The sequence below is a fragment of the Triturus cristatus genome, chromosome 6, assembly GCF_964204655.1.
Source record: "Triturus cristatus chromosome 6, aTriCri1.1, whole genome shotgun sequence".
Classification (NCBI taxonomy): Eukaryota; Metazoa; Chordata; class Amphibia; order Caudata; family Salamandridae; genus Triturus; species Triturus cristatus.
Genome location: NC_140589.1, coordinates 561,405,101 through 561,424,310, shown reverse-complemented (window position 1 = coordinate 561,424,310; position 19,210 = coordinate 561,405,101). Strand labels below are relative to the sequence as shown.

The 19,210-nt window shown below is 46.9% G+C and overlaps 1 protein-coding gene across 1 annotated transcript in view; it reads right to left on the bottom strand.

Moving 5' to 3' along the window:
* The window catches only part of LOC146817397 (dynein axonemal heavy chain 5-like), a 1,608,734-nt gene that overhangs the window by 821,569 nt on the left and 767,955 nt on the right, over positions 1-19,210 (bottom strand). The window contains exon 40 of the mRNA XM_085609634.1: positions 12,189-12,302. Coding sequence (XP_085465760.1) covers positions 12,189-12,302 — 114 coding nt within the window. The remainder of the gene's footprint in view (positions 1-12,188; positions 12,303-19,210) is intronic.

Below are 19,210 nucleotides of genomic sequence, written 5' to 3'. Positions count from 1 at the left end.
ACTGGAAACAAGCATCCTAGGACCGGTTTCAGGGTTTCACCCCTCTTCAGCCAGGATAGCTTGATTCCAGTGGCATGGAGAGAAAGGGACCTACGTCTGGGCATACCCTTCCCACTCGGGATGACCAATGCAAAAACAACAATTGATGGACAGAATGCAGAACAATGTCATACATTCACCCCAGTACAGAGATCTGGGCCTAAATCCATCGTTTTTTTGCTCACCATGCCGTACCAGTTTGAACCCAACCATATGCAAATCAGTCTTGACCCTGTGCCTCATGGGAACAGTCCAGCCCGAACTGCCAAGCCAGGTCCTCCCTGGACTGGAAACAAGCATCCTAGGACCGGTTTCAGGGTTTCACCCCTCTTCAGCCAGGATAGCTTGATTCCAGTGGCATGGAGAGCAAGGGACCCACGTCTGGGCATACCCTTCCCACTCGGGGTGATCAATGCAAAAACAACAATTGATGGACAGAATGCAGAACAATGTCATACATTCACCCCAGTACAGAGATCTGGGCCTAAATCCATCGTTTTTTTGCTCACCATGCCGTACCAGTTTGAACCCAGCCATATGCAAATCAGTCTTGACCCTGTGCCTCATGGGAACAGTCCAGCCCGAACTGCCAAGCCAGGTCCTCCCTGGACTGGAAACAAGCATCCTAGGACCGGTTTCAGGGTTTCACCCCTCTTCAGCCAGGATAGCTTGATTCCAGTGGCATGGAGAGAAAGGGACCTACGTCTGGGCATACCCTTCCCACTCGGGATGACCAATGCAAAAACAACAATTGATGGACAGAATGCAGAACAATGTCATACATTCACCCCAGTACAGAGATCTGGGCCTAAATTCATCGTTTTTTTGCTCACCATGCCGTACCAGTTTGAACCCAGCCATATGCAAATCAGTCTTGACCCTGTGCCTCATGGGAACAGTCCAGCCCGAACTGCCAAGCCAGGTCCTCCCTGGACTGGAAACAAGCATCCTAGGACCGGTTTCAGGGTTTCACCCCTCTTCAGCCAGGACAGCTTGATTCCAGTGGCATGGAGAGCAAGGGACCCACGTCTGGGCATACCCTTCCCACTCGGGGTGACCAATGCAAAAACAACAATTGATGGACAGAATGCAGAACAATGTCATACATTCACCCCAGTACAGAGTTCTGGGCCTAAATCCATCATTTTTTTGCTCACCATGCCGTACCAGTTTGAGCCCAGCCATATGCAAATCAGTCTAGACCCTGTGCCTCATGGGAACAGTCCAGCCCGAACTGCCAAGCCAGGTCCTCCCTGGACTGGAAACAAGCATCCTAGGACCGGTTTCAGGGTTTCACCCCTCTTCAGCCAGGATAGCTTGATTCCAGTGGCATGGAGAGCAAGGGACCCACGTCTGGGCATACCCTTCCCACTCGGGGTGACCAATGCAAAAACAACAATTGATGGACAGAATGCAGAACAATGTCATACATTTACCCCAGTACAGAGATCTGGGCCTAAATCCATCGTTTTTTTGCTCACCATGCCGTACCAGTTTGAACCCAGCCATATGCAAATCAGTCTTGACCCTGTGCCCCATGGGAACAGTCTAGCCCGAACTGCCAAGCCAGGTCCTCCCTGGACTGGAAACAAGCATCCTAGGACCGGTTTCAGGGTTTCACCCCTCTTCAGCCAGGATAGCTTGATTCCAGTGGCATGGAGAGCAAGGGACCCACGTCTGGGCATACCCTTCCCACTCGGGGTGACCAATGCAAAAACAACAATTGATGGACAGAATGCAGAACAATATCATACATTCACCCCAGTACAGAGATCTGGGCCTAAATCCATCGTTTTTTTGCTCACCATGCCGTACCAGTTTGAACCCAGCCATATGCAAATCAGTCTTGACCCTGTGCCTCATGGGAACAGTCCAGCCCGAACTGCCAAGCCAGGTCCTCCCTGGACTGGAAACAAGCATCCTAGGACCGGTTTCAGGGTTTCACCCCTCTTCAGCCAGGATAGCTTGATTCCAGTGGCATGGAGAGCAAGGGACCCACGTCTGGGCATACCCTTCCCACTCGGGGTGACCAATGCAAAAACAACAATTGATGGACAGAATGCAGAACAATGTCATACATTCACCCCAGTACAGAGATCTGGGCCTAAATCCATCGTTTTTTTGCTCACCATGCCGTACCAGTTTGAACCCAGCCATATGCAAATCAGTCTTGACCCTGTGCCTCATGGGAACAGTCCAGCCCGAACTGCCAAGCCAGGTCCTCCCTGGACTGGAAACAAGCATCCTAGGACCGGTTTCAGGGTTTCACCCCTCTTCAGCCAGGATAGCTTGATTCCAGTGCCATGGAGAGCAAGGGACCCACGTCTGGGCATACCCTTCCCACTCGGGGTGACCAATGCAAAAACAACAATTGATGGACAGAATGCAGAACAATGTCATACATTCACCCCAGTACAGAGATCTGGGCCTAAATCCATTGTTTTTTTGCTCACCATGCCGTACCAGTTTGAACCCAGCCATATGCAAATCAGTCTTGACCCTGTGCCTCATGGGAACAGTCCAGCCCGAACTGCCAAGCCAGGTCCTCCCTGGACTGGAAACAAGCATCCTAGGACCGGTTTCAGGGTTTCACCCCTCTTCAGCCAGGATAGCTTGATTCCAGTGGCATGGAGAGCAAGGGACCCACTTCTGGGCATACCCTTCCCACTCGGGGTGACCAATGCAAAAACAACAATTGATGGACAGAATGCAGAACAATGTCATACATTCACCCCAGTACAGAGATCTGGGCCTAAATCCATCGTTTTTTTGCTCACCATGCCGTACCAGTTTGAACCCAGCCATATGTAAATCAGTCTTGACCCTGAGCCTCATGGGAACAGTCCAGCCCGAACTGCCAAGCCAGGTTCTCCCTGGACTGGAAACAAGCATCCTAGGACCGGTTTCAGGGTTTCACCCCTCTTCAGCCAGGATAGCTTGATTCCAGTGGCATGGAGAGAAAGGGACCTACGTCTGGGCATACCCTTCCCACTCGGGATGACCAATGCAAAAACAACAATTGATGGACAGAATGCAGAACAATGTCATACATTCACCCCAGTACAGAGATCTGGGCCTAAATCCATTGTTTTTTTGCTCACCATGCCGTACCAGTTTGAACCCAGCCATATGCAAATCAGTCTTGACCCTGTGCCTCATGGGAACAGTCCAGCCCGAACTGCCAAGCCAGGTCCTCCCTGGACTGGAAACAAGCATCCTAGGACCGGTTTCAGGGTTTCACCCCTCTTCAGCCAGGACAGCTTGATTCCAGTGGCATGGAGAACAAGGGACCCACGTCTGGGCATACCCTTCCCACTCGGGGTGACCAATGCAAAAACAACAATTGATGGACAGAATGCAGAACAATGTCATACATTCACCCAAGTACAGAGTTCTGGGCCTAAATCCATCATTTTTTTGCTCACCATGCCGTACCAGTTTGAACCCAGCCATATGCAAATCAGTCTAGACCCTGTGCCTCATGGGAACAGTCCAGCCCGAACTGCCAAGCCAGGTCCTCCCTGGACTGGAAACAAGCATCCTAGGACCGGTTTCAGGGTTTCACCCCTCTTCAGCCAGGATAGCTTGATTCCAGTGGCATGGAGAGCAAGGGACCCACGTCTGGGCATACCCTTCCCACTCGGGGTGACCAATGCAAAAACAACAATTGATGGACAGAATGCAGAACAATGTCATACATTCACCCCAGTACAGAGATCTGGGCCTAAATCCATCGTTTTTTTGCTCACCATGCCGTACCAGTTTGAACCCAGTCATATGCAAATCAGTCTTGACCCTGTGCCCCATGGGAACAGTCCAGCCCGAACTGCCAAGCCAGGTCCTCCCTGGACTGGAAACAAGCATCCTAGGACCGGTTTCAGGGTTTCACCCCTCTTCAGCCAGGATAGCTTGATTCCAGTGGCATGGAGAGCAAGGGACCCACGTCTGGGCATACCCTTCCCACTCGGGGTGACCAATGCAAAAACAACAATTGATGGACAGAATGCAGAACAATGTCATACATTCACCCCAGTACAGAGATCTGGGCCTAAATCCATCGTTTTTTTGCTCACCATGCCGTACCTGTTTGAACCCAGCCATATGCAAATCAGTCTTGACCCTGTGCCTCATGGGAACAGTCCAGCCCGAACTGCCAAGCCAGGTCCTCCCTGGACTGGAAACAAGCATCCTAGGACCGGTTTCAGGGTTTCACCCCTCTTCAGCCAGGATAGCTTGATTCCAGTGGCATGGAGAGCAAGGGACCCACATCTGGGCATACCCTTCCCACTCGGGGTGACCAATGCAAAAACAACAATTGATGGACAGAATGCAGAACAATGTCATACATTCACCCCAGTACAGAGATCTGGGCCTAAATCCATCGTTTTTTTGCTCACCATGCCGTACCAGTTTGAACCCAGCCATATGCAAATCAGTCTTGACCCTGTGCCTCATGGGAACAGTCCAGCCCGAACTGCCAAGCCAGGTCCTCCCTGGACTGGAAACAAGCATCCTAGGACCGGTTTCAGGGTTTCACCCCTCTTCAGCCAGGATAGCTTGATTCCAGTGCCATAGAGAGCAAGGGACCCACGTCTGGGCATACCCTTCCCACTCGGGGTGACCAATGCAAAAACAACAATTGATGGACAGAATGCAGAACAATGTCATACATTCACCCCAGTACAGAGATCTGGGCCTAAATCCATCGTTTTTTTGCTCACCATGCCGTACCAGTTTGAACCCAGCGATATGCAAATCAGTCTTGACCCTGTGCCTCATGGGAACAGTCCAGCCCGAACTGCCAAGCCAGGTCCTCCCTGGACTGGAAACAAGCATCCTAGGACCGGTTTCAGGGTTTCACCCCTCTTCAGCCAGGATAGCTTGATTCCAGTGGCATGGAGAGCAAGGGACCCACGTCTGGGCATACCCTTCCCACTCGGGGTGACCAATGCAAAAACAACAATTGATGGACAGAATGCAGAACAATGTCATACATTCACCCCAGTACAGAGATCTGGGCCTAAATCCATCGTTTTTTTGGTCACCATGCCGTACCAGTTTGAACCCAGCCATATGCAAATCAGTCTTGACCCTGTACCTCCTGGGAACAGTCCAGCCCGAACTGCCAAGCCAGGTCCTCCCTGGACTGGAAACAAGCATCCTAGGACCGGTTTCAGGGTTTCACCCCTCTTCAGCCAGGATAGCTTGATTCCAGTGGCATGGAGAGCAAGGGACCCACGTCTGGGCATACCCTTCCCACTCGGGGTGACCAATGCAAAAACAACAATTGATGGACAGAATGCAGAACAATGTCATACATTCACCCCAGTACAGAGATCTGGGCCTAAATCCATCGTTTTTTTGCTCACCATGCCGTACCAGTTTGAACCAGCCATATGCAAATCAGTCTTGACCCTGTGCCTCATGGGAACAGTCCAGCCCGAACTGCCAAGCCAGGTCCTCCCTGGACTGGAAACAAGCATCCTAGGACCGGTTTCAGGGTTTCACCCCTCTTCAACCAGGATAGCTTGATTCCAGTGGCATGGAGAACAAGGGACCCACGTCTGGGCATACCCTTCCCACTCGGGATGACCAATGCAAAAACAACAATTGATGGACAGAATGCAGAACAATGTCATACATTCACCCCAGTACAGAGATCTGGGCCTAAATCCATCGTTTTTTGCTCACCATGCCGTACCAGTTTGAACCCAGCCATATGCAAATCAGTCTTGACCCTGTGCCTCATGGGAACAGTCCAGCCCGAACTGCCAAGCCAGGTCCTCCCTGGACTGGAAACAAGCATCCTAGGACCGGTTTCAGGGTTTCACCCCTCTTCAGCCAGGATAGCTTGATTCCAGTGGCATGGAGAGCAAGGGACCCACGTCTGGGCATACCCTTCCCACTCGGGGTGACCAATGCAAAAACAACAATTGATGGACAGAATGCAGAACAATGTCATACATTCACCCCAGTACAGAGATCTGGGCCTAAATCCATCGTTTTTTTGCTCACCATGCCGTACCAGTTTGAACCCTGCCATATGCAAATCAGTCTAGACCCTGTGCCTCATGGGAACAGTCCAGCCCGAACTGCCAAGCCAGGTCCTCCCTGGACTGGAAACAAGCATCCTAGGACCGGTTTCAGGGTTTCACCCCTCTTCAGCCAGGATAGCTTGATTCCAGTGGCATGGAGAGCAAGGGACCCACGTCTGGGCATACCCTTCCCACTCGGGGTGACCAATGCAAAAACAACAATTGATGGACAGAATGCAGAACAATGTCATACATTCACCCCAGTACAGAGATCTGGGCCTAAATCCATCGTTTTTTTGCTCACCATGCCGTACCAGTTTGAACCCAGCCATATGCAAATCAGTCTTGACCCTGTGCCTCATGGGAACAGTCCAGCCCGAACTGCCAAGCCAGGTCCTCCCTGGACTGGAAACAAGCATCCTAGGACCGGTTTCAGGGTTTCACCCCTCTTCAGCCAGGATAGCTTGATTCCAGTGGCATGGAGAGCAAGGGACCCACGTCTGGGCATACCCTTCCCACTCGGGGTGACCAATGCAAAAACAACAATTGATGGACAGAATGCAGAACAATGTCATACATTCACCCCAGTACAGAGATCTGGGTCTAAATCCATCGTTTTTTTGCTCACCATGCCGTACCAGTTTGAACCCAGCCATATGCAAATCAGTCTTGACCCTGTGCCTCATGGGAACAGTCCAGCCCGAACTGCCAAGCCAGGTCCTCCCTGGACTGGAAACAAGCATCCTAGGACCGGTTTCAGGGTTTCACCCCTCTTCAGCCAGGATAGCTTGATTCCAGTGGCATGGAGAGCAAGGGACCCACGTCTGGGCATACCCTTCCCACTCGGGGTGACCAATGCAAAAACAACAATTGATGGACAGAATGCAGAACAATGTCATACATTCACCCCAGTACAGAGATCTGGGCCTAAATCCATCGTTTTTTTGCTCACCATGCCGTACCAGTTTGAACCCAGCCATATGCAAATCAGTCTTGACCCTGTGCCTCATGGGAACAGTCTAGTCCGAACTGCCAAGCCAGGTCCTCCCTGGACTGGAAACAAGCATCCTAGGACCGGTTTCAGGGTTTCACCCCTCTTCAGCCAGGATAGCTTGATTCCAGTGGCATGGAGAGCAAGGGACCCACGTCTGGGCATACCCTTCCCACTCGGGGTGACCAATGCAAAAACAACAATTGATGGACAGAATGCAGAACAATGTCATACATTCACCCCAGTACAGAGATCTGGGCCTAAATCCATCGTTTTTTTGCTCACCATGCCGTACCAGTTTGAACCCAGCCATATGCAAATCAGTCTTGACCCTGTGCCTCATGGGAACAGTCCAGCCCGAACTGCCAAGCCAGGTCCTCCCTGGACTGGAAACAAGCATCCTAGGACCGGTTTCAGGGTTTCACCCCTCTTCAGCCAGGATAGCTTGATTCCAGTGGCATGGAGAGCAAGGGACCCACGTCTGGGCATACCCTTCCCACTCGGGGTGACCAATGCAAAAACAACAATTGATGGACAGAATGCAGAACAATGTCATACATTCACCCCAGTACAGAGATCTGGGTCTAAATCCATCGTTTTTTTGCTCACCATGCCGTACCAGTTTGAACCCAGCCATATGCAAATCAGTCTTGACCCTGTCCCTCATGGGAACAGTCCAGCCCGAACTGCCAAGCCAGGTCCTCCCTGGACTGGAAACAAGCATCCTAGGACCGGTTTCAGGGTTTCACCCCTCTTCAGCCAGGATAGCTTGATTCCAGTGGCATGGAGAGCAAGGGACCCACGTCTGGGCATACCCTTCCCACTCGGGGTGACCAATGCAAAAACAACAATTGATGGACAGAATGCAGAACAATGTCATACATTCACCCCAGTACAGAGATCTGGGCCTAAATCCATCGTTTTTTTGCTCACCATGCCGTACCAGTTTGAACCCAGCCATATGCAAATCAGTCTTGACCCTGTGCCTCATGGGAACAGTCTAGTCCGAACTGCCAAGCCAGGTCCTCCCTGGACTGGAAACAAGCATCCTAGGACCGGTTTCAGGGTTTCACCCCTCTTCAGCCAGGATAGCTTGATTCCAGTGGCATGGAGAGCAAGGGACCCACGTCTGGGCATACCCTTCCCACTCGGGGTGACTGGGGGAGAATGTCTGCATTGTCAGCATTCCGTCCATCATTTGTTTGTTGTAACGCTTTTCGCCCTAAGTGGGATGGGTATTCCCAGACGTGGGACCCGTGCTCACTACGCCACTGGAGTCAAGCTATCCTGGCTGATGACGGCTGATTGCCAGACACCGGTCCTAGGATGCTTGATTCCGGTCCAGGGAAGACATGGCTTGGCAGTTCGGGCTGGACTGTTCCCATGAGGCATAGGGTCAAGACTGATTTGCATGTGGCCATGTCTGAACTGGGGTGGCGTAGTGGGCAAAAAAACGATGGATTTAACCCAGATCTCTTGACTGGGGGAGAATGTCTGCATTGTCAGCATTCCGTCCATCATATGTTTGTTGTAACGCTTTTCGCCCTAAGTGGGATGGGTATTCCCAGACGTGGGACCCGTGCTCACTACCCCACTGGAGTCAAGCTATCCTGGCTGATGACGGCTGATAGCCAGAAACCGGTCCTAGGATGCTTGATTCCGGTCCAGGGAAGACATGGCTTGGCAGTTCGGGCTGGACTGTTCCCATGAGGCACAGGGTCAAGACTGATTTGCATGTGGCCATGTCTGAACTGGGGTGGCGTAGTGGGCAAAAAAACGATGGATTTAACCCAGATCTCTTGACTGGGGGAGAATGTCTGCATTGTCAGCATTCCGTCCATCATTTGTTTGTTGTAACGCTTTTCGCCCTAAGTGGGATGGGTATTCCCAGACGTGGGACCCGTGCTCACTACGCCACTGGAGTCAAGCTATCCTGGCTGATGACGGCTGATAGCCAGAAACCGGTCCTAGGATGCTTGATTCCGGTCCAGGGAAGACATGGCTTGGCAGTTCGGGCTGGACTGTTCCCATGAGGCACAGGGTCAAGACTGATTTGCATGTGGCCATGTCTGAACTGGGGTGGCGTAGTGGGCAAAAAAACGATGGATTTAACCCAGATCTCTTGACTGGGGGAGAATGTCTGCATTGTCAGCATTGCGTCCATCATTTGTTTGTTGTAACGCTTTTTGCCCTAAGTGGGATGGGTATTCCCAGACGTGGGACCCGTGCTCACTACGCCACTAGAGTCAAGCTATCCTGGCTGATGACGGCTGATAGCCAGAAACCGGTCCTAGGATGCTCGATTCCGGTCCAGGGAAGACATGGCTTGGCAGTTCGGGCTGGACTGTTCCCATGAGGCACAGGGTCAAGACTGATTTGCATGTGGCCATGTCTGCACTGGGGTGGCGTAGTGGGCAAAAAAACAATGGATTTAACCCAGATTTCTTGACTGGGGGAGAATGTCTGCAATGTCAGCATTCCGTCCATCATTTGTTTGTTGTAACGCTTTTCGCCCTAAGTGGGATGGGTATTCCCAGACGTGGGACCCGTGCTCACTACGCCACTGGAGTCAAGCTATCCTGGCTGATGACGGCTGATAGCCAGAAACCGGTCCTAGGATGCTTGATTCCGGTCCAGGGAAGACACGGCTTGGAAGTTCGGGCTGGACTGTTCCCATGAGGCACAGGGTCAAGACTGATTTGCATGTGGCCATGTCTGAACTGGGGTGGCGTAGTGGGCAAAAAAACGATGGATTTAACCCAGATCCCTTGACTGGGGGAGAATGTCTGCATTGTCAGCATTCCGTCCATCATTTGTTTGTTGTAACGCTTTTCGCCCTAAGTGGCATGGGTATTCCCAGACGTGGGACCCGTGCTCACTACGCCACTGGAGTCAATCTATCCTGGCTGATGACGGCTGATAGCCAGAAACCGGTCCTAGGATGCTTGATTCCGGTCCAGGGAAGACATGGCTTGGCAGTTCGGGCTGGACTGTTCCCATGAGGCACAGGGTCAATACTGATTTGCCTGTGGCCATGTCTGAACTGGGGTGGCGTAGTGGGCAAAAAAACGATGGATTTAACCCAGATCTCTTGACTGGGGGAGAATGTCTGCATTGTCAGCATTCCGTCCATCATTTGTTTGTTGTAATTCTTACGATACTTAGGCCAAGATTCACAAAAGTTTAGCATCCAGTTAGCATTACTTTAACACAAAGCCTTTTAGGGGATTAACAAACCAAAACAAATTGGTATTTGCGTTAGTTTGTATGGAAAAGTAATGCAAAGCAGCACCCAATGCTGCTTTGCGTTACTTTACGTCAAGGGGGCTTTACATGGCTGGTACATGGGTGTTCAAAACGTTAATGTTGTCACAGGTTTTTTTTTTACAAAATGGATCTGTTTACCACACCTAACTATAACGTTACTTTAACCTTTGTTTTGTCAATTAATTTTTCGGTTTTTTTTTAACGTATAGTATTATTCCATTACCATATGTAAATCTGACCCCCACAGGCCCTGTGGCCACCCCACACATGCAGCCAAACCCAATTAGCGCACAGCCAGTGGGGGGTTGGCACAAGGCCTGGCCTGCGGCCAAGCCCTGTATTCAGCTCCAATAAAGGGAGCCAACCCCACACTGCACAGCAGGGGATTAGCCAGAGGGCCAGAGGCCCTGCAAACAATCCCCCGCATGTAGCCAACCCCACTCTGCACATGGCTTTTGGCCAGGGGCGGTTGAAGGGTTGGTCACAAGGTCTGGCCTGTGGCTAGGCCCAGACACCAACCACACATTGTACATGGCCTTAGACATTGCATTACCTTGTTTCGGTTACAGTCGTTTGGGGCATGTACACTGGACCTCAAGTAAACTAGCCCCTGTTGTCCCCTCTTTTTGTATTATAACTTCAACATTGCATGGCAGGGAGTTGACCACAGGGCCTGACCCTGGGGGCCCCATCCCTTAGGGCCTTTTTTTTTTAAAGGGGAGGGGGCTGCGTGGCCCTGCCTTCCCGAGCCTTGTTAGGCCCTGGGGACCCCATCTACTAGGGCTGTTTATTCTAATTATGAGGGAGGGGGGGGCGCATGGTCCCCTACCCCAAGCCTTGTTAGGCACTGGGGACCCCATCCCCTAGGGTCATTACTAAAAATGAAGGGGGGCGTGCGGCCTCCCTCCTAGAACCTTCTTAGGCTCTCGGGACCCCACTCTCCAGGGCCATTTATTTTAATTTTAATTAAACGGGAGGGGGGCACTTGGCCCCCATCCCCTAGGACCGCTCATTAAATAAATGGGAGGGGGATTGCATTTCCCCCCTACCTGAGCCGTGTCAGCCTTTTTTAGGCCCTGGGGAACCCATCCCTCAGGGTTATTTCTAAAAAGTAAGGGAAGGGGGCATTGCAACCCCCCTTCCCGAGACTGGTTAGGCCCTGGGACCCCATTCCCAGGGCCATGTCTCAAACTTAAGGTGGGGGGCTGCATGACCCCCTCACCTCAAGTCCCTATTTTCCTCGACAACCCCATCCCCAGGAGCACACATTTATTAAAGGTGGATCCACGTAGGGTACCCACCATATACCTACAGGGGTGGGGTCTGGGGCCATTATTGGCTCAGGAAGGCCCCTGTCCCATTTTAAGTATTCTCGACCCTAGGGGTGGGCTCCCTAGGGTCTTTTGCAGCTCAGGGAGGGTGCCACTTGTCCCCTCTCCATATAAACTATTTTTGGCCCCAGGGTGGGCTCCCCTGGGCCTCTGGAGGCATTTGTCTATATGTAAATGCCAGCAAAGATGTGAAGTAAAGGCATTCCAGATGTAATCATACTCCAGATGTACTGGCCACAATACAATGACTCCTGTTTTGACTCCTGTGACTCCCAATGCATTCGCATGTGAGGAAAGGGGTACCAACAAGTGTTTCTACATAGACTTCAGGGTACACATGCATGATACCACATGTCTACAGGTTAAGAAGCATAGGAGGCAGTAACAGATCCAACAATATTGTGATAACACAAAAGTTATGAAGTGGGAGTGATTTGAATGTACACATAGCGATAATTTTTGATTAATCAAATCATTATCTCAATTCAAGGATTAAAAATAGGTGTCATGCAGAATTGTGTTTACCTGTTCATCCAACTGTAGAACTTCACCATCAGAGGCAGTAACAGCCACAACAGTCATGCCTTTATTGGGTCCTCTGTACACAGCTGAGCGAGGTCCATCTTGAGAAATACCAGCCTGGAAATAACAACAAAGTAAGACAGAAGACAAACTTAATGACCAGAGATAAAACACAATATCATGCTTTAAATACTGTATCCAAAATATCAATGACAATTTCATGAACATAAATATATATGTATATAAAGAGATGTGTGTTTTCAAAATGCATATATATGGAATTAAGAATTATGGTTCTGTACTTAACTTTATGATACTGTGGTAGTCGGTGTTGTGGCTATGATATTTTGTAGTACTATGTACTTGCATTCGGTATTCTGACATACAACACTCAGCCAAGACATTACTAAAAGATGCTGGGTGTTGTAGAAGCACTGGACTATTAGCAGTATTGTCATCTTTTACATTTTTGAAGCTCTACAAAGACACATATTTCACTTAAGTGTTACCATATCTAGTAATGCATAGAGCACTACTGTGGTATTATTACATCAATTGATTACCTCTAATTCTTCATCCCTGAGCTTTGTGTTCCAGGTAGCTTCCGCCATTTTTAGGTATGGCTTAACTGTGCACTTGTGTGAAAGATGTATTGTTACCACTTCTTTAAAATATACAAAGAGTGGGCTTTGGCATCACCAAGAGTAGTATTACTCTCTTGCACATGCTATTTAGTGTATCATCGCGCCTTTCAGGAAGTGCTTCCATGGGAATTCATAAGGGACTAGTTTACATCTAAGAGAAAACTCAATTATTACATTGTTTGTCACATCCAATTCTTTATCTTCCCTAGGAATTCTATACAGAAAGCAATGCTTAGTTGCTACTTTCATCCCAGCATTGGCAAAGCCAATATTGTAGGCTTTATATTAATATTGTAGGTGATAAGCAGCATGTGCAAAAGCAACACACGTAAACATAATTTGGGAGTGCCTGTGTTTATGTGTTGGTAAATTACAGCCAGACCTATACGCTTTGTTAGTGCTTGTTCAGTCCAGATGTTTTTATTCTGGGAATTTATCAATATTTCCAGGAAGCAGAGTGGTATACTAAAGCATCAGTGATGTACAAAATGGAACGTCTAATGGAAGCCATTTGGAATAGAAAGACTGAAAGAACAAATATAGCATACTAACATTTTTATTCCAACCACTTGTACTACAAGCAGCTTTCACATTTCAAATGTGTAACATACATACCTGCCAACTTAAACAAAAATGTCACTGTGCGAAAAGGGGGGCCTTGGGGGAGCAGTGCCTCATGCCGAGAAGTACAGGAAAATAGGCATGTTTGCCCCCATCCCACCCCAAACCCCCTTCTCCAAAAAGAAGAAACAAAAGCTTGCTGAGGCTGGTACTTATGTCCTGGGGTGTTTTCACAACCCTTAATTGATGTCAGCAGTTCAAAGGCCCTGAAAACGAGCTTGAAATCCACTATTTATAGTGATTTTCAGCTCATTTTCCCTTCCACCGCGTGATGTCTGCTCCTCACCTGCTGGCACTGTGAAGGGAGCTGATATTGTGTGGCACCGTGTGAGTTGCCAGGTCCGTAACATATCACATAAATAGTGCCAAAAGTCTAAATCCTTGGCGTCTTAAAAAACTATTTTGGAGCATTGGTTGTCAACCTGGAGCAATGAGCACTCAAGCCTTAAGGAACGGCAACATCCCCTGGCTCGTAACTGAAACAACTATATAGGGATGCTCCTAATCCAATCTCCTTCAAGATTACCCTCCCTCGCATTTGGTATTGCAAGCAAATGTGCCCTTTTTAAGTAGAAGGCTTTTTATTGACGTTGGTATCAAGGGAAAACTGTCCTTTTGCTGTAAATATCCTGAGGTCACTATTAGCAGTTGTTGTCCATTATCTATGTATGAATTTGCTGAAATTGCAACGTGCCACATTCTGATATTCTAAAATCTCTCTAACAGGGTAGGCATTTTTTCTTGTTTGGTCTCTATGAAACATTTCTCTGGCCATCTCACCCCTTCAGAAACTCTAAAATAATGTCCTCTGGGAATATTTAATATTCACACCTTATTTAAGAAATACCTCATACCATCCAGTCTATTCTCATGCTCTCGGCGTACAATCCAAGAGGTCACTGCTAAACCCAGTGTTTGCAACGTAATGGCACAAAAACCTACAGTTTAAATATTTATGATTACAGTTTATTAGAAAAATTAATACAAAGTTGAAAACATTTTATCCACAAATCACACAGGAAAAAATCATTACATCAGTGCAATTCCTGACACAATTAATCACAATAAAAAACATATTAAAAAACACACAACAGGAGAGTTAAAACAGACAGTAATCTTTTTCAGAAATCACCATAACCCATAACATTAACTATACAAATTAACCCTGGCGTCTTGTAGTTCATCAACATCTAGGGTAACATTCATTTGACTGGATTTATGGAAAGAAAGGGCGGCGACGCGTTTCGAAGGCCTATTTGAATTGAGCATTCTTTTTCAAGACAGTAGTGTAATGTACTCCCGTTGTCTTACAAAATTCGTAAGCTGTTATGTGGTGTGACAAAATATTGTTTGGACAATGTTAATCCAAAGGCACTGTGATCAGCAACCGCAGCCTGATCTGCTCCTCATTTGTTCTAATTCCCATTCTCTGAAAGGGCGTTTGCAGCTGTACGTATATCCAGTCCCAACTATAGGATCCAACCAACAGCTTGATACCTAGTATAAACTAAAGTTCAGACCAAATGTCCTAGGCCAGTTGCAGAACTTCTCTTCTTCTTGCAGTAGCCACTATACTTCAATTAAAATTGTTTCTTTTGACCACGTCTCTCTTTGGGTCCTTACGGTTCTATACTTCCGCATTGTTCTTTTTATATAGCTTTGCACATAAAACCCGGCGGCGCTCGAGTACGTCCGTCCTGGTGGTTTGTTTAGTCTCCGTTTTTCGGTCCTTACGGTTCTATACTCCCATATTGTTCTTTTTATATAGCTTTGCACATAAAAACCGGCGGCGCTCGAGTAAGTCCGTCCTGGTGGTTTGTTTAGTTTCACCCCTTCTCCATCTCCTTAAATCTACACTATCCAGAGCCAGGGCGAGCAGAGTGAAGGGAGCCAAATAAGCTGCCAGTCCTAACAGCTTTGTAACATTCAATCAACCAAGTATTTAATAAAGGATGACAAAAGAGCGATCCTGGTCTACAGTGTTTTTGGAAGTATTGCAAGCTTCACAATGGCCTTTCCCTGACTTCATAACACATAAACAAGTATAGCTTCTCTTGAGGAAATACCCGTCCAGTCACTTGTTACATGCACCTGGGCAGCATAGCAATACTGTTGAGCATCTGCACAGGACAGACCACTCAACTCGCAAGGCCATCATGATTTCTAGGCCAATCATGGGGTATGATGATACTTCCAAATGGAGTTACCTATGATGTTGTGAATCTCAGTATTGTGATCTAGAAAACACAATTGACAAAACCAAGAAACGGAGAAGGAGGTGATGAACAAACCTTTTCACAAAGAGCTCATTCCTTAATCAGAACGTGAACAACTTATACCAATTTGCAAAGCTGTTAATTATCTGAATTGGGTACAATGATTGGCATGGTACAACTGTCCTGTATTTCTGATAAGCCTTTTAACAAATTACTTCGGCCAAGCAGGTGCCTGAGGGAGAAAAAAAGTGTGCTTATTTGCTTGGCCACCAATCTAAATGTCAAAGTCAATAGCTCGTGTTTACCCATGGACCTTAAACTCTGTTGCATCCATAAATCTGCCCAATCTCCTTTAGAACTGAGGAACAGAGATGGTAGGATCACCTTAAAAGACTAGAATCTTTTCAACTATGTGGCTGCGCCTCACAAATTGAGGCATATATTATTGAGCGACCATTGGAAATTCAGGTAGAGTCTAGTCTGGGAACCTGTTTCGCTTTTGATATCAGTGAAACTGACAGGAAACATAAGAGAATGCAGGGCCTTTTGGATGACACTGGATGATGTCATCAGTGATGTCATCAGTGATGTCATTAGTGATGTCATCAGTGATGTCACTGACCATGTCATGAGTGATGCAATATGTGACGTCATCAGCAGTGCATTGCGGGGGCGCGAGTTATAGTTAGCTGAACTAACTATAACGGGGGAATTTCAATGGTTTTGTATGAGGGAAATGTCCAGCTAACTATAACGCCCCTGAAACCTATGGTTTTTTCAGTGAATTTCTAAGGTTTTTTAAATGCTAATTCCTAACTATAACGTGCCTAAAACCTATGGTTTTTTTCAGTGAATATATATATATGTGTGTCTTTCTGTCCTACTAAATCATCACCAATAGATGGTTTCCATGGAGAGCTCAATACAAATGCAGTTAATCCACCAATCACCTCAAGGGAATGGGGATTTAAATCTCATGCTCTTAAGAATGCAGTTATTTTATCTGCAGTGTCAGACAATATTAAACAGTTCCTCCTGAAATAAAATACTGATGTTAAGTATTGTGTGAGAAACATTCAAAGTTTTTGTCAGAGATATGAGCATTTCTTTAGAGGGAAATATCTTCGAGACACTTAACACATATGAGGGACGTCAGATCACTCTAATGATTCTACAAACAGAATAAGAGGATTGGACATGTAAAAGCATTTTGGGTGGAATAAGAGTCCTGAAGAATTTATCTGATGAAGCATTATGGAGTGAACATATATTTCATAGAATGCCATAGCACGTAAATAGGCAGAAAAGTATTAGCCTTACAAAACAATCTTGAGGTTAATGGAGAAAGAGCTGGGAAACTCTGTGACAGGGGTAATTGAGACTGTCTCTGGGTCTGAGATTAAGAACAATGAACATATATTTAAAATATAGCAAGTTCCTGAAATAAGGGATAATCAAATCCATGACATTTTCTATCAACTCCTCATAATTACCATCGTTTAGAAAGTGGATTATTAGTTTAAGGTAGATGGTTGTCCACCACAAGTGATAATGGCACTATTCTTGTTAATTCCAGTAAGTAAAGGTTTCAGTAATTAAATCCTCAGCTCAGCCCCTGATAGGTATGGCACACAGCAGACAAGCTTAACATATGAAAATTTGTAAAGCATTTAGAAGTATCAAAACAGTTAAAAAGTCAATAACACAAAGCATTAACAATCCCACTACAGTTTATAAAAAAGAGAAAATATAAGCAAAATGACACAAAATGACATCAATCTTATAAAGATGAACCATAGATAGGATTTTTTAAAGTTTGTATTACATTTTAGTGTTAAAAAGCACAAAACACCAACGACAGGCAACTATTCCCGCTAGAGTGGGACTAGTTTGAGGCCATCTGCACTGGAGTGTGGGTCAGATAAGAGGCCCAAGTAGGTGCCAGTCAAAGAGTTATCTTTTGGATTTTTGAAGAGCAGGATCCTGGCGCAGTTGTCGACGTAGGGTGGAAAGCTCAGAGTGGGAAAAGTATGGCATCTATGCCTAGTAAGATCTGGCAGTCAGATCTCCTTCAGGAGGACAACCCAGTAAGTTGGATACGCACAGCGATTCAAGAATTAATGGCTACTGCATGACGGTGGCCCCAGTCTCTAGAGGAAAAAGTTTCCAGGGATAACCCTACCCACTTTTGCAGATGTTCCTGGGTACCCTACTGCAAACAATCCCACTGTACACCTCTCTACCTAAAGCTAAGTTGGCAGAATATTTTCTCCCACGTGAAAAGCTCCTGTGACACCCTACAGGTGTGGCCAAGAAAATGAGCAATCCTTCTCTTGAGGTCCTTTAAAGCTGGTTTCAGAGGCAGCTCCTCTCTCATTGGTAGTGGTGTTTGGCTGGCTAGCAGGACAATAAAAGGAACGGGCCCAGGTGTGAGGTATATCTGCCAGTGACAAGTTAGGCACCCTTTGAAGTTAATTCAAGTTCCTGGGCACAGCCTGGGTTGTCATCCTAGCAGGGGAAAATCAATTCCGCTCCCTTTCCCTTAGCTCTGGGAGAAACTCCACACCTAATCAGGGAGCAATTCTCATCCTGAGTGACAATGAACACTGACAGAAAGGCACATTTGGCTCAGGCAGGTAAATAACAACTTTCTAAAAGTGTAATTTTAAAAATAGCAATATGAAATCTGACTGAGTTTAAATTACTATTAAAATGTTTGGTTAAGTAATTTTTCTAGCTACTCCCAAACTGATGTTATAAGGTGTTATAATATAACCCAGTGATTTCCTATGGGAGAGTCAGTCTTGCCACAGTGAAAAATATGGGTGTTTTTCATTGCCAGAACATGTAAAACATAAAATATATATGTCCTACTTTTTAAAAATCATGCACCCTGACCTAGGACATATATAAAACATAAACTATACATGTGCTACATTTGAAATATAATGCACTCATGAGCATGTATGACCCTACTTAGGGTAACTTAAAAGTATAAAAAAGGAAGGCTTAGGCCTAAAAAAAGATTTATTTTGTCAGGCAGAATTGGCAGTTTTAAAACTGCACACCCAGTGTGCAAGGGGCAGCCTGAAGACATGCTTTGTACTGGCACGGCATGTCCTGCTGTCTCCTAGTGACATTTAACTTCCAAATACTGGGTACACTTTTAAGATAAGTTAAATACGCCAATCAGGAGTTTAGCCAATTTTGGCACATCTGAGGAATCTGATCACATGCACTGGGGACTGTTTAGCAGAGTACCAGTCCACAGAGTCAAACAGACAGCAGCATCAGTCCCCAAAGAAATGTGGGCGATTATGTCAAAAAGAGACATTTTCTTACACAAAACTTATTGCTATTTGTTATTGTGTTACATTTAGAAGAATCACCTATTAGTTCCTTTAGGGCCTGGGAGTCTATTATAGTTATAAGAGTATCATGATCACTTTCAAGTCAATTCACATGCTGAATATTTAGGGTAAACATCCAGGCTTTGATGCTAATTATACCAAAGTTAATCCGATCTTTTTGTTATGGTCTGCTC